Consider the following 17,046-nt stretch of genomic DNA (forward strand, 5'->3'; position numbering starts at 1 on the left):
TCTACAGAGAACTAGCCCACTGCCTTGACTCAGTTTTTGGCAGCAATAGAGAGTGAGGCATGCAGACTTTTGGCCTTGACGGAGGAAGGGACCCTAGGGCAGCCAGCGTTGGAGGGTCCCCTGGCATTTGCTACCAGAGGAGTTGCTGAGGCGTTTCAGTGGTGCTTTGTTGACAGAGGATGGCCTTGCGTGGATCTTCCTGTGATGTTGGAGGAGTGGCAGCACCCTGGACAGACTGGCGAGAGTCAGGTGCAGAGCCTACTTAGGAGGATCGAGCAGGCCATATGGGATAGTCATTTGGCGCATCGTCGTGCTCAGCAGGAGGCAGATACCACTAGGGAGACACTGGAGTTGGAGTTGGCTCAGCAGAGAGCCTGGATAGGGAGTATGACTTGAGAAACGCGAAATGTCTTCTCTATTTCATTTTCGGCACCTAAACCGCGCAATTTGGAAAACCTTAATGATTTTCGGCTTGAGTCACAATTTTGTGAAATTTAGTCCTTATTAACTTTTCGGCCTGAGTCATGATTTTGTGAAATTTAGTCCTTATTAACTTTTCGGCCTTTTGAATCATTTCGCGAGATTAGCCATTTTCGAGCCAAAGGGTATTTTTGGCTAATAAACCAATATTGTGAATTCGATTTGAAATTTTCTTCTTCATACCGATTTTAGAGCTCTTAAGTGGTTTTCGGGTTTAGAGACTCTTTTGAGAATTTTGGCTCAGAGGGAAGTTTTGTGAGCTTTTCTCTTGTTTCGACCTTAAAGACCAATTTGTAAGCTTCATCTCCCAACTCGGCCTATAAGGACGATTTTCCAGTTTGAAGTATCATTTTGGCTTTGAAAGACATTTTAACTGGCATTTTTACCTCCTACATGGATTTTGCCTTTACTGCTTTGAATTTTGGCTTTGAGGGTCGAGTTTGGCTTTTAACCTTTGCATTATGACTTGAATTTGAAACGTCTTCTCTCTTCCGCCAGGACATATAGACACAAACCGGGGGTTCCCTATCAAGGACGAGGCGAGGTGTGCAAGCACAACAGGTAGGGGTTTGAGTAACTCTCGCCATGAGTTAGTTGACCAATGGTAGGCGTTTGTTGATACTTGGACAACTTCATTGTTCCTAGGCGAACCTTGACCATGCTTGAACATCTTCCATACTTGAACATCCCTGGGCGAATTTGACTGACCATCTGCCTTTCCACTTGTCTGACTTTGAGCTTGGGCGAACTTGTCTAAGCATTTGCCATTTTTACTTCTCCAACTTATGCGAAATCTTCAATGTGCCATATATCTATAGTGTTCTTGCCATGTTGATACCATGCTGGTTCATCTAGAACAAAAACCCTAATTTGGATTTCCTTTTTGCTTTTTGCACTTGGAGACCTCATTTTTGAAATCTGAGAACATGGGTACTGATAAAATGGCTGATCTTCTAGAACAAAACCCTAAATAGGGTTTGCATTTTTCTTTTTACCCTTAAAGACATGTTTTTAAAAATCTGAGAACATGGGTAGTAATAATTTGGCATGGGGATCAAAACCCTAATACTATAAAAAGGCAAAAAAAATCTAACCCTTGCTTTTTTATACTCAGAGGCAAAATTTCTTGAATCTGAAGACATGGGTAGGACCAAAAATGACCTAAAGAACAAAACCCTAATCTTAGAAAAAAGCAAAAAGTTTAAAGCCCTGCTTTTTATACCTAGAGACAAGATTTTCAAATTCCAAGAACATGGACATAGATGAAATGACCTGAGGAACAAAACCCATATGCCACTTTCAAAATAGCAGAAAAAAGAAAAAAGCAAAAAAATTCTAAAAATAGCAAGTTGTCGAAAATGACCTAAAGCAATGATCCTCGTCCTTCGAACCCTCTGAGCACTTTAGCAACACTTGAACGCAATTATGAGCAAGATTTCTCAACTTGGCTCGGGATGATCTCGAACTCAAACTCTCTCAAAATGAATATTTATAAAAATGCAGAGCTAGGACAAAACTCCAAAAGGCAAAAATAGGGGGTCCTCATCTGCGATGGGGCGATGTGTGAAATAGGTCACAATAGGTTCCCATTGATTTAGTGTAGAAAGACATAGATCATCTTCCAGACATAGCTACTTGGGTTTCATATCTTGTAAACACATAATCCTTGTTTATGGAGTCTCAAATTGTAGATTTGGAGGATTATCTTGAGGACATTCATCTCCTTTTTGATTTCAACCACATCAGCGTTGTCATCCCATCTTCATTGCCCATGGATCTTGTTCTATGTTAGTCTTCGTAGGTTTTTGGATTAATATTATCTCATTGTAACATATTTTAGCACTTTTCAAAAGGCACACATCATTTGGATTTGGATTCTAATTCTTCTACTTTATGGGAATGGCTTGTCTAGTCATCTGTGGATTTATTATTCCTCAGGGGAGAAAGGTCGTTTGCAGATAGTGGATAGTGCTATGTCTTCATTCTTTCATCATTGGCACATGAGCGAATTTATGGGCGAGGGGGGGGTATCTATTATACTGCAACCCTCGGGGATCACATCAAGTCCTTTTTTCTTCTTTCACTAGTGTATTTATTTTAGTTTTCTGTCTTTTGGAGAGGAGCTTTTTCTCATGTGGTATTCTCCTTTTCTCCTATTATAAGAGATTGCATTGGTTTGTACATGGAACCTCATTAGGCCTTGTAGCCAACACCCATCCATTCATGCATTAATGAATCTATCTTTGCATTCATCATTAGGTTTTGAGCTTCTCCCTAAGTTGATGTTAAGGGAGGGTGTTGGAGTAATTAGAATATCACCTTAGTAATTAATTAATCAATCATTAATTATTTAGGTCCTTTATTACTTTATTACACAAACAAAACTTAGGAGTGCTTTTCTATCATTAGATTGAGCTAGTTTCAGCTCATGCTGTCTCATTACATAGGATGAGCATACTTGTCATGCTCTAATTTAATCCTCATTAGGCATCTAGACTTTTATCTTTACACTTTTATAAGCATTTTATCTTTATGATTTTATAAGCATTCTTTATGTTCATTGTAATCAATCTAGGTTATTCATGTTAATCTCAATATCAGATTTTCTCTTGGATCAATTCTCTCTCAAGGTTGCATAGCATACAATCATGGCTTCCTTCTCTTCAGATTTGATAGGCATTTTGGTTGTAGGTGATTTCTGGGAGTTGTGGGATTGACTCAACTCCAACTTGGTGTTGCATAGGAGGCCATACACTGTTGTATTGGGACTTATTAGTTTAATTAATTGTTGTTATTAATGTTGGATGTTGTATAACATCATACATTGCCTTGAGCCAATGGATTTTAGTTTGGGGGTGGTTGTATCAGCACTTTGGAGTGTTTGTTGAGGTAATCAATACTTTGCATCAATTTATATCAGCAAATTATTAATCCAAATCTTCATTTATAATAAAATTTATCAATATCCTGTGAACCTTGAAGGTAGTCCCACAGTCCACTAGTGGTTTCATATTTGTATTTTAATGTAATTGCACACTTCATTGAATAAGTGTAGAAGTGGTTGGTTCTGCTGCTTAGCATGTTTCCTTTTAGTTCTTGCATCAAGCACACTCCATTGAGGTGTAGATTTGGTTGGCTTTGCAACCTTGTGTGCATAGTTGATTAGATCACTTCTTGTACTCCTCTTTAGATAATTGGGTGTGGTCCTAGGCAACGTATGCTCTCACCTTGCCCATCTTAGAAACAGGGTGATCAAAAAGTGTTAGGGGTGTTGTATTGTAGCTTCGCTTCAGATAGAAATATTCATATTTTTTTTGGTGGTTATTACATCATATCACTCCAAAAGTTGAGCTACCTCCCTTGGACGATGAAGGGGAGTTGACAATAGTTCCTAAAGAAATTTTTGACACTAGGGAATGGAAACTAATAAATAGGAGCATAAAAGAATATTGGATTTGTTGGAAGGGTCTTCAGAGAGAAGATGCCACATGGGAAGGAGAGCAGATTTTGGAGAATTCCAATTTGTGATCACTTGTGGAGAAGCAATTTTGAAGAGGGTGGATTGTCATGCTCCCTTCTATAGCATAAAATTATTGAAAACACTTTTCCTATTTCCTTAATTTTTCCTAGACACTAATGGAGTGATAAAAAGGGAAATAATCAAATAATTAAATTTAAGTCGTCAAAAAGTAACTTCACATTATATTTTAAAAAGTTGACTTATATTCAATTATTTCAAAGGATTGTTATAAGTGAATTTATAAAGTGTTGCTAAGCTCAAGGTCCTAAAAGTGAGTGTTTAAAAAGACATTTTTATATTTTATAACTCCAAGGGAAAAATAAAATATAAGAATATAAAATCATATTATTTTTTCTTGAAAAAGTTATATAAGGTGAATTGCTTTAAAAAAGATCTTTTTTTCTCATTTTATGAATTTCTATTTTCAATAATGAACATGAGTTCTATTTCTTGAGGATGAAAACCCCTTTGGAAAGATGGTTTTTATGATGAAAACACTTTTAGCAATATGAGTGATTTCATCCAAAGATCACTAGAGTGCTGAACGCTTGCAATTTTAGAGGATTTTTCCTTGTGAAATTTATTGTGGTGATCAAATTTAGTTTATTTCAATTTTTTTGTTGAAAGATGCAATTAATTCATTGCTTATTCATCAGTTATATTGGCGATGTTGTCAACTTGAGCAGGTTTTAGTTTATCTTATGTTGAACGTTCATTTTATGATGAGTTCACTACAAGCTAAAAGTGGCAAAATATTCTTTATTGTAGCCTTTGAGAGTTATTTAGTACATCACGAAATGATTGGTCTTTGGAATATTTCTTGAAAATTCTAATAAATCTGTTTGACACTTTCTTATAGGTTCTTGTCATATGGTGAGTATTGAGGTTGATGTACATAGGCTACCTAGTAAATGTCTCATTATCAAACATGTGGACATTTAACTCGTATTCTAATCTTCTACATTGTCCAAAAATATGCAAAACATGTATATGGGACATGCCCAATGCATTTTATGTCTTGTAGTGCCTTGCTGACATAAGATAAAAGATAAAAATAAATAAAAAAAACAAAGACAACTTAAAAGAAACAAAACAAGTTAAAAGCAAATTAACTTAACTGATGTATTATTTTTCTAGTATTCAAATTACCAAGATTTTTTTTGTAATTTTTTTTTTATCAATAATCTTCAAAATGTTTGCTAAAAAGAAATGGATTTTGTGTGCATACTCTATTTGAATCTCTGGATCCGCTTGGGTAATATTAGAACTTCCATGAATTCTATCGAGGTGAAGATCATTGTAAAACTTCATGGCAGCCCATATAATAGGTTCATGAACATTAATATGCCAACAATTTTGAGTAACCTGTGAATTGACATATAAAATACAATCAAATCAACAAAATCAATTATGTAAACATAAAGCACAATATCTACAAGTTGATAATCATTCTACAAATAACATATAATCATTGTACAGATAACATACTCGTATGCCAATGTAGGGGTACAATTGAGTTCCATCAAAATTTTCATTTGACATTGTGAAGTTCATCTTTAATATGGGATGTTGCAAATCCACAGGAATCTCTGGTGCGAGTAGTACAGGCATGTTTGTTAGTGGAAGTTGGTTATCCAGCTGTAAGTAGCCTAAAAGGAGCTTCAACCTGCAATAAATCAAACAAGTTCATTATCCAAATATAAAGATTAAAAGTTACTCTTAAAACATATTTATTTCATTTGCAAGCACAAGGAGAAGAAAAAGAGTATTGGAGCTAAAATCAAATGCCATTAACTAAAAAACCAACAGACAACTTGACCAAAACATGTTAATTGAATGCAATTTAGACAAGTTAATTTAACTTTTCTATTTTTTCTAGATACTAGATAGTAGAAACTCTAAATGTTAATTTATTTGTTGTTTTACAATACTTCACATTCACAAATTGTTACAATGTTGGCCTGAGATAGAAAGCAATTTTGTTGGAAACATGCAATCCTAGGGGAAAAGAAGGGAGAGTTGGTTTGCAAACATTGTGGGATAAAAAATAGTAGGGGAGGCATTATCCAATTAAAATCACTTTGCACAAATTTCATGTGGATATGTTAAGTGTGTCATGCATGAGGTACAAAGTCGATTTGACCTTTGACCAACAAAAGAAACTAAAAAAGAGGCAAAGAGAAGAAACGAAAGCCATTCATGAAGATTCTTCTCCAATTCTTCCATTCCTTGAATGTTCAACCACTAGTGCTATAGTCGTGCTAATGTCACGTCTAGAGTTTTTGGATCCAAATTAGATTTATATATTGTAGCACAAACAGCTCTAGGATCTCAACCATCACTTGAGAGCATATGTTGGAAGAAAGGCAAGCATGATACGACAAAGAGTGCAGTTGGTGACTTTTGGTTTTATCATTCTATTCTATTTCATGCAACTAGGTAATTAATTCTTATTTTTGAAAAATAAGTTTGATTTCTCTGTCTTTTGATTTTTTAAGCTCACTCAAACCAACTTTGAGTGTTGAAATAAAGATAATTCAACCAAATCAAAAGTTAATTTTAAAAAAATAAAAAAATTGCTGGTCTTTCCTACACATTAAGGAGAGAATGGGAACTAACTATAATGAATACTTTCATCCAGACTAATATTAGTGTAGAAACAAAGACAATTCAACAAAACCAAAAAACAAGATATCCTATTTTTTAAATTGTCAATCTCTACTTCCTGCACAATAAGGAGAGAATGCAAATAGATTGCACTGAATACTTTCTTACCTGCTCGTATTTCCACCATATCCAGTTGAATAGGAAAAAAATACTCTTTCCAGGTACAAATATAATATTTCTCTTGGCCTTTGATCCACAATTGACACACCCAGAATTCCTAATTCCAATATGAATTCTAGAGGTGTCGTATTGGACTGGACCATGTTTTTTGTATCTGAAACTGCTTCACTATCCTTTTCTGTTTGTGCCTTTTCTGCAGCACCTATTCTTTCTACAGAGCTTCTTTTGTCATCAAAGAACTTTACAACCTTGACACCACGAACTTCAGCAACATGAATCCATATATCGCTTGTAACAGATTCATCAGGTGGATAATAATCACCAACCTTTTCAATATTCACTGTCAAGAAGTTGGATGCACCTGCATTCTCAACAAGGACATCAAGCAAGTGCTGACCATAAGGGTCCTCCCAAGAAAAACTGAGAGTTGAAAAGGGTTTTAAGGTTTGCCATGCTTTGTCATCAAGTCCACTTTGGCGACAACTGATAAGCTTCAGCTTTGAACGGTTTTCAATCCTGTATAATAAATGCCATATTGCAATGTGATTAAAAATTGTTTTAAGGAAAAGGAAGCAAAAGGACAGCATATCATAAACTCAGATACCATTCTATGTAGATTACCTAAATGGAGCATTAATTGATCCCAGGCGAAATACAATCAAGAATCTTGATCCTTCATCATAACCACAAATCTTAGCCCTCAAGAATTGCCTTTTACCACAGTTTTGTCGCATAACCACAGTAACGATGTCTTCCTTTTTGACAGAAAAAGGATAAGACCATTCTGTATCCTCTAATTGAACCTGAAAAATTGGGGATTAAATGTTCAGTTAATACTAAGAAATTGAACCTTTAGGGGTCAAAATAATGGGCAAAGACAATAAGTTATGCATAGAATTCCTTTAAGATAGACTGGAAGTAACTATTGACTAATTGAGAAATCTGTCACCAAAAGAAAAGGCTCAGCTTAGGTAAGACAGGACGCTTTCTTACCTAATGTGAAAACCATTTTGCATAAACATAAGTTGAAAGAAGGAAAATAATGTACTAGTCTCATTTACAGAATCAAAATTACATTCTAGATCGAGTAAATAAAACTACTTTCTAGATCATAGTATGAAAAATACAATTGATATGACATATTATTTGAGAATTTCCAAATCACACTGACATCATAGTATAAATAATATGCGGCAGACAATTTATAAGCATATTCAATCATGCATGCACAGTTTAAACTAGTTAGCAGCATCTTGCCTGCAGCCTCTCTGGTTCCTTGGTATCAACAGTACAGTATGCTACTCTGCAGGCTGAAGCATGAAGAGTTTTTGGTTGATCATTCTCATTCAACTTGATAAAGAGATTCTTCCCAGTTCTGTTTGTGAATTCCACGTAAGGACAGATACAAATAACCTGCCATAAACTTCAGTTATCTTACTATAACCTGCAGTTCCAAATAGTGTATATTAAATATGGATAATCTGTGCTAATACCTTGGTTGGGGCATATTGGTAGGGGCAAGTTTTTTTTGTAACAAGCAATCTTATACATAGGCCATTTCCATCACATGCTTTTAGATCTACTGAACCATCCTGCATTAGACAATGTGGATTTACTCCAACTCTAAATTACAAGAAAAAGAGAAAAATAATAGTACAGTAATGCAAATCACTATCACTACACTCACCATTTCACTGAGAGGAGCAAGTGCCGTGGGAGGACCAAAACATGTTTTTCTGGAATCATTCAATGCAACTGAAAGACCCATAAATTTAGGATCAAATGATGAAAAAATAGTGCAGCCTTCCTGCATCTCCTCATGAATGATTTGTTCTGAAATTTCCAAATTTCCAGAACTTTTGCTAGTTCGTCCAATTATGGATCTCCCTGTCTGTTTTGTACTTATAAACCTAAACTGCAATGGTGGGCATCTCATACATTGAAGCCAGTGTGGTGTGTACAATCTAAGAACCCTTGCAACCATAGCCTTCCCATCTTGATTGTAGTCAAAGAGAACTTGGACCTTTCTGAAATTAAATTATTCCCAATAAATATAGATGTATTGCTTTTATTCTAGTAATAATTCATAATCATTTTAAATCTAACTTGCTCATAAATATATAGCTACATTTACATAAAGTCATTTCCTGCAAAACTCTCAGGTCATGCAAAAATAAAGTGAAAGCATTTGTGAATAAGAATGCTGACCTATCCGAATGTAAATTCTTCAAAGTCAAGAATTGTGCCACCTCCTCCGTGGGATGTGAAATAAGAACAGCATGCTTCAACAAAAATTTCACGATTTAGAAATCATTTTGGTCATCCTCTAGCAAACACATGCTCTAGAAGAATGAAAAATATATGGCAAAAGCAACATACATGGATTGGCTGCCAGCCTCCTTGAATAAATAGACAAAAATAAAGAGGTTTCTGCAGATCTACACAATAAACCTTCACTGCTTGTCCTGATTTGATTACCCCTCGATATAGAACAGACAGCTCACCCCCAGAAAGCTTTTCAAGAATTGAAAATTCTGATTCTACTGGTAGGAAGCTGACAAATGTTAATGGAGCTGTAAGAACAAGTTTCCAATCCCTTATGGGATCTAAATGGATGTCTTTTCCAATTTCCGTAGCCTTTACACTTAAACAAAACCACAGGTCATTCCTGCTAGATGAACTTGCCACCTCTGCTGGACAGTATATAAGGGCCTCAGTTTCCACAAGTGAAGAAACACAGATATGAGGAACTTTCTCATACTTTTGAGCACCTTTGTAGATCAATACCTTTCCTGAATCATATCTATCAGTGCCATTGAAATTTTGTGGTTTTAATTGCAAGGCGTACTTTGGACCAAAGGAATTCAAACAGGCTACTGGTAAAGGCATCATATCTGCTGGACATATTACCCCAACAGAAATTGGCTGCATTTGATCCTTTGATATACATTTCCTTTTCCTTATCCATCGTCTTCGCTTGACAGAAGTTGATAAGACTTCAGAACCCAGTGGAGGTGGCCACTTCAGCTGCCCAAAATCAAATGCGTAAGTCCAACCTTCAGGTGAAGTTGAATTAGTTTTGTCAATATACCAATCACTTGCCCACTCCCATCCAAGTGGTACTTGTATTTCTGGGAATTCCTGTAGGATTTTACATAAACATTAATTATCTGTACCAGAAACAAGATATCATCCTAGTAATTACAGAAATTTGAGCATTCTTTCCAAATATTCTTTGGATGTTTTGTAACATACATCATGTTATTCCTAGTCTCTAATAAAATATCATACACGGTTCTTTCCAAGGTAGATAATAAGTTAATGAATGCATAGGAAAGGAAAACATATTGTCCATAAAATAATTGTAAATCAGCAAGAATGAGTGCAAGCAGTATTTTATTAAAGGAGCACTTACTATTTCTTTTGTCAAAATAAAAACAGGCTAGGAAAGAGATTTCTATTAAATAATGATACCTCAAGTTAGAGTTTTATTATATATTTTAAAAATCATAATTATTAAACATGTTACACAGCCTTCTGAAAATAAAATATCATACTTAGCTCTTTCCAACGTAAATAACATGTACATGAGTGTATAGGAAAGAAAAATATGTTTTCCATAAAAACTGTAAATTGGCAAGAACTAGTGCAAGCATTATTTCAAAGTTGCATGGACACGGATACGAAAAAAATATGGACACGGTATCGGATACGGATACGGCCATTTTTTAATACCCTCCAATATGGATACGGCTGGATACGACATTCAGAAAAAACACATACACATATATTTTACACAATTTTATAAGTTTAGAGGAGATTTTCATTACTTAAAAAGCAATAAAGATACTTAATTGCCACATAATTAATTATAAGTTGATTTAACAATTTACAATATGCAAAAAAAGTAGAGTTGCATTGGAAGATAACCCAAAAAAATGGGTTGTTGAAATAGAAAAACATTTCATCTGTCTTTCTCATTTGGTGTAGGTTTTGTTTATACCATTTTTTTCTAAACAAAATGCATGAACGAAATTTTTTTTTAATTATATTTAGGAAGATTTACCTCAAATTTAAAAAAACAAAATCAAATCACATAGTATCTGGCATGGTTCGAAAATCAAGGTTATTTGATCACGCTGGGTGCAATATCCAATGTGTATCCGGTCCGTATCGGATACATATCCATTTTGGATATGGGGATACATGTGCCCAGGGAAGGACAAAGGAGTTTCCGGCTACTTTGATTATTTTATTAGAGGAACACATACGATTTCTTTTTCTAAAATGACAACAGGATAGTAAAGAGAATTTTATTAAATAATGGTAAATTAAAATTGAACATTATTAATATTTAAGAATGATATTCATCAAACACATTACACAATCTGATATTGTTGTCAATAGTTAGTTGAAACTTTCCTTCTTTTCCCGTCCAATTTATACTTGAATAAGAAGAGAGTGAAAATAATCGCATTATTTGCATAAGCAGACATGCCTTCACTGTAGTACTATGAAGCATGTTAGAATTTTTGCAAAAGGTTTAGAGTGGAGTTTGCACCTGAGAGGAGTAGGAATCATCCCGTATACTCCAATGTCCTGGGTCAGAAGGTAAAAGATGACCAGGGAAACTGCTTCCCCAACCAAGTAGAGGATTATATCTCTCATTTTCAAAAACTTCATCCCAAATGAAGTTATCTGAAGTTTGTTGCTCATTGTCATAATCATGACCAGTAACATACCCAAGCTTGTAGTTCAAAGATTCAGGGCTAATATGCAAATCAATTGCAAAATCTGTCTGGTTTAAAACTGAGACAAGAGACCTGATAATTACATATTTGTTACTTCCCTTGAGAGATACTTCACTGGCTACCATGACATGGCCCATCCTCCAGCAAGTTGTTGAGGTAGAATAGTTCAAACTTACAGTGGTCCATGGACCTTCTTTGGTTGGACCAATTTGAATAATTCCAGGTTTTATACCAGAGACAAGACCCTTGGCATACATTTCATCAGTTAACCTAGAAGAAATGAACATAGCACATCTTATTTTCCCTTGTGATTCCCTGCTTTTGCTCTGCAATTTAGAATGATAAAGGAGGTTTAGCAATAGTAAAATTAAAAATAGAAGTCATAAGATCAAGATGAAATTTAACTCAAATGACTATCAATTTTGGACATTTTTGTTAGGGTAAACAAGATACATCATTTCTGGATTCTGCCAAGCAAAGTTGCCTCCAAGAAAAAACAGGATCCTCCTTTCCATCAAAAATATTTTTCTTGTTGCACCTCAAAGATATTGCTTCAGTTAGTGAGGTTGAATAGGAACCAACAGGTCTGCCTGAGAATTACAATAAGTGTGGCATCTTTAGACCAGTTCACAAAACTTTAACTATCATTACTATAAAACTACATAGAAGTTAGTTCAGAACATGTGAAAAGAAGTATGAAGCTAAAAACATAAAACGTACCTTTGGGCAGATCGGTTATAATGATTTCAATCATTTGCGTCTCCTGATAAATTAAAACAAAAATCAAGAGCACTTTAAGTGAGGATATAGGAGGGAAAATAAAAAAATATTCATAAACTGGATGATGATGAAAAGACATTCAAATAGAAGCCCAGGGCTACAGCTTGTGCAGCACTTCAAATATCAACTGCATAGAAGTATCAATTCATATTTATAAATTATTAATTATTATATTATAGAATAGTCACAAAATAAATCAGAAATATTGAAAGGAAGAATGGGAAACTGAAAGTCTCTCTCTCACAATAATTTGTAAAAAATTTCATCGATGTAAAAATTTACATGATTATTTCACAAAGTTCCACAAACACAATCCCTAGCTATGTATTTGTATCTTTTGATAAAGATCATAAGGTATTTGAAATTATATTTAGTACTTACCACTCAGTCAATGCTTATATTCACAATTAATTGTCCACCATCTATCCAGGTTGTCTTTGTAAAGGTTTCTCCAACTCAAAATCCTTCAGGTCAGAGAAAAACAATCATAAAGCAATCTCCATCACCAGAACATATGTATCTTTCTCAAACAATTGCACAGTTCAACAAGGAAATGTCTCCAGGGATTAGAGATCTGTCTCAAATATCCTAGAGTGCAAAAAAAAAAAAACAGTTAATATTCCTAAGATGCCCTCGTCTGATGTGGACATACCTGGAGATGCCCCATTTTTTCTTAAGCTTCTAGGCGCACACTGCTATTCTTGGGATGGTCTCTAGGACATAAAAACATCACCCAACCATCCCCGGGATAGCAAGACATGTGCATACATTAGATTATTGAAAACAAAAAAGAAACTCTAAAAGGTGAAAATTATTATCAATGGATTGTTAATTTATTATTCTTATTCTATGGGTGTTGCCCTTGTGGATAATTTTTTGATTTGGAAGAATGTGATTATATCATGACATTTCAAATCATGATTTTATTTCCAGTTTTTCCCGCACCCTCATAATCTTTTAACCAATATTATTGCTAAAAATCACATCTGCCACTTAAATGCCAATTTATTTCACTTTATCTCTGCTCTTTTCCTGATTTATCAGCTGTGTAGTGATTCATCTTGAGAAATGCCTAACCCTTGACAATTTTGCAGAGGATTCCATGGAAATTTCAATTCTGGGACGTTTCATACCTGAAACTGGCACATAATTCTGCCGATTTGGAAACCTAGGTTTGATTAAGTAGAGGGTAGTGAAAAGCAATGTTAAGCTTCATGTGCCATGTGGATCTATCGATATTTGTTTTTAGCTAGGTAGAAAGCATTCATAATTTATTCTATTCCAGTTGCAAGATTTTAATTATAAAAAACCTCACTTGTGAGAGAAAAGCATTTCATGTCTTGTGCTCAACGTCTGAGAATTAAAAAAGATAGGTCAAAGTTTATTTTTAGTTATTTCCTTCACACAAAATCTGATGGATGATATTTTAAGTTATTTCTATGATGATGAGATTGCATTACAGTGGATTGTTTCACAATGTGACAGGTGTTGACAGAATTTTTGGACTCCTTTGCATCAGGTTAATATAGTGGATATTCACTTAGCATTTTGGAGGATTATTTGGGACACTGTTATTGGTATGCAGGTTCGGGATTACTTGAGGGCAAGCAATCACTGGGAAGGGAGGATTGTAATGTCCCCTTTTATGTGCCTAGAAATACAATTAAATAGTTAAAAATTATGTTTTAATTATTTAATAAGGTCATTATAAAATTATGTCAATAAGCCACTTTATTATTTCCCAAGTTGAAGTTTTAAATTAAAAATAAAGGTAAATATGAAAAGAGGGGGAATGTGAAGAGGAGAATTGGAAAAGTTTCTCCAAAGGTTATACAAGGGCAGAGAGAGGTTCATTTGAGGCATGTTGAGTTTATTTTTTCTCTTAAATTGAACCCTTCATGGTTTTGGAGATTGGAACTTGAGGAGTTTATCCTTTAAATTTGGGGATATTTTCTGCCCCTTATCCACTTTCTTTCCCTGCACTTTTAGCATACCAAAAACCCTCGTAAACTCTGTGGAAGCGAAGGACACCGTAACTTGGTAGTGTTCATAATCGTGATACTAACAATTTACATTACATGGTATATAAATGTACCGATGGGGTGCAAGGGACAACCGTTGCACCCGTAACTATCAACCCTCGGTTACATTACTAACAAAGTACTTCCTAATTAATTACTGTTTAATCCCGTACGTACAATATTACCACCAACATCATCCCCCCCCAAAAACAAGGTCGTCTCCTGATGACTGAAAACAAAATGGGATGATTAACAACAAAGAATTCAGGACTGAGAATGGGGTGGAGGAAGCGTCCTTGGTGAGGAGGGTGCCAATGTGAGGGGTGTGGCTGCCAAGCGTGCCCGTAACTCATAGACCTGTTCAGTCATCAGCTTCAAGTCCTGCTCTGTAACCATCTGGCACTCCATAGCTGTTTTCACCTGTTGGCATTACACACTCAGATGAGAATAGTTGATGTTGTCATTGATGGCAACCAACTGGTAATAGGGTTCTATAGGCTTCAATTGATTATATCGGCAACTGACTTCGCATACTGGCACTGGCAGCTACACAAAGTTCATTCACATCGGCATCCAGTTTACACCGACAATGAATCATACCGGCACTCAAGCCGACAGAAGATAAAGTTTTGTTTATGCAAATTATATTGTAATGTAATTAATTATTTGTAGCCGACATGAGGTATTGTAAAGACTCATATATGTATGAGATCTTGTAGGTTATTTTGTATGTATGTATGGCATGTAAGCGAAAAAGATGGTATTTAATTAGGTAATGCAAGAGGATTATGAGAGAAAATATCTATATATGCATTTTGATGTAATAATTTGATGAGCGAATAAGAGCAGAGCAAAGCGAAGAAAGGTTTATGGCAGAGGTATTTGACAGAGCTTAAACCGGTACTAAATCCAACATTGCAGATGCTATTTTGAGCAGTACATTGTCATTGGATTTAATCATCCAATTTTGTAGTCAGTGTGACTCTTTTTTGTATTGAGCAGTGAGCTCTAGGCTGTTGGCCTTCCTGCATGTGCAAGCCCCTATTGTATAAGTAATATTTATTCATATTGGCCAATGAGTAAATAATGTGGGTCACTAATCCCACTGAGGTTTTTCCCCTACCGGGTTTCCTCGCCAAAATATCTTATGTTATGGTGTGCATTGATGCTATCTCTCTTATTTCTCTTTATTGCATTATTGTTTATTTACCGGTACATTAATTTGGGTTGTTAAGGTGCAAACAAGTTTAAATATCTCATCTACCGGTTAGACACTGATTCACCCCCCCCTCTCAGTGTCTTTGGGATTGATCAAGTATCTAACATCACCATCATCGCCGCCTCCAAGACCTCTTTATCCTTTTGCTCCACCATCTCTAAGGCACTAGCCAAGTGGCTCTCCAACATAGTCCTGTCCTCCCGAGCTTCCTCCAACCGTGCCCACAAGGCATCCCTCATCGATCTCTCCTCGGCCAAGACTACTTCCAAGGTAGCGCATTCTGCGTCCCATGAGGCCTTCTCTCGATCCAATTGCTCCCTATGCAACTCCTCCATCTACTAGAGTCGAGCAACCAACTCTTCCCATGTCGACACGGCCTCCTGGTGCCGGGTCTTGATACCCTGAGCAATATACTTTGTCCTCCTCAACTCTTAGTAGGTCTCACGAAAGACCCGCTCTATCCTCTGCAACAGTGACTGTCTACTTGTCTCGCCAACTTGCTCTCGAAGGCCTCAATCCTCCAACATCTGCAAGGTCTCTGTAGTAGGCCACCCTCTAGACTCAAAATATTGCGCAAAGTGTGTCGTTCACCTACCCCTCATAAACCCCAACAGCTGCTCCAAATCTCCATCTGTCCTGGCATCTCCCTGAGAATTGATAGAGGCTACCATCCTCCGAGCTCTGACAACCATGTCCGCAAGAAATTGCTCCAATTCCCTGTCACCCTCCACTCTCAGAGATGCTAGGACATCGTGCCCCTGGGCATCCTCGTGAGGGCTCTGTAGTGGCTCATCATGAGGGGGCTCTGGATCAACTCCTCCTCCTGCCTAGGACTCAACACCAACTCACGAATGGGTGAGTGGTCTCTCTGTACTATCCGTGAAGTCTCCGATGAACCATCTCCAACCAAGTCCACAATCTCATGAGGGCTTGGCTCACACCATGGGGAGAGGACCGCTGCTCCAACTAGTGCTACTGGTGCCATCTTGTAGTGACTCAACCAAGCTCTCATAACTGTCTGAGAAGCCGTACCACTCCCTCTAGGATGCTTTGATGGTAATGCAACCTCCCTACCAACTGTCTCGCCACTGATCCTAGCCTCTACTGTTGCCGTAGGACTCCTTACGCCGACCGTTTGAGGCTCTGGTAGGGCTACCAATGTCGCGGCCACGTGTGGGCGAATCATAATCACTGGTGTCCAGCCCTGCCCAAAAACAAGAACCGGCACTGCCAATACTGTCGCTCCAGGCAAAGTCTGAGTGGCACCTACTAAGGCCGTCTACTGGGATAACTCACTCGGGGGCCGTGTGGCTGTCGCTACTGGAACAACTACGGGAGGTGGAGGTGTGGCTGTTTGCACAACTGTAGAAGATGTCGCCCGCGACTCCTCCTCCACTTGTTGTTCGCCTCTACCCACCATCATGAAACTACTCTCAATGGCCCATGACGTATCCATAGAGTCCTCCTCTGCACTAGCCTCCTCATTTG

General features: G+C 36.7%; 1 protein-coding gene across 2 annotated transcripts in view; it reads right to left on the bottom strand.

Moving 5' to 3' along the window:
• LOC131078906 (uncharacterized) overlaps positions 1–17,046 on the bottom strand; it is a 336,457-nt gene that overhangs the window by 30,385 nt on the left and 289,026 nt on the right. For both annotated transcript variants that reach the window (XM_058016735.2, XM_058016736.2), the window contains exons 45-56: positions 12,259–12,301; positions 11,992–12,128; positions 11,349–11,864; positions 9,167–9,928; positions 8,996–9,069; positions 8,475–8,814; positions 8,281–8,379; positions 8,045–8,200; positions 7,409–7,590; positions 6,776–7,303; positions 5,489–5,666; positions 5,229–5,365 (exon numbers count right to left, since the gene is read on the bottom strand). In XM_058016735.2, coding sequence (XP_057872718.2) covers positions 5,229–5,365; positions 5,489–5,666; positions 6,776–7,303; positions 7,409–7,590; positions 8,045–8,200; positions 8,281–8,379; positions 8,475–8,814; positions 8,996–9,069; positions 9,167–9,928; positions 11,349–11,864; positions 11,992–12,128; positions 12,259–12,301 — 3,152 coding nt within the window. The remainder of the gene's footprint in view (positions 1–5,228; positions 5,366–5,488; positions 5,667–6,775; positions 7,304–7,408; positions 7,591–8,044; positions 8,201–8,280; positions 8,380–8,474; positions 8,815–8,995; positions 9,070–9,166; positions 9,929–11,348; positions 11,865–11,991; positions 12,129–12,258; positions 12,302–17,046) is intronic.

The sequence above is a fragment of the Cryptomeria japonica genome, chromosome 2, assembly GCF_030272615.1.
Source record: "Cryptomeria japonica chromosome 2, Sugi_1.0, whole genome shotgun sequence".
In the NCBI taxonomy this organism is placed as follows: Eukaryota; Viridiplantae; Streptophyta; class Pinopsida; order Cupressales; family Cupressaceae; genus Cryptomeria; species Cryptomeria japonica.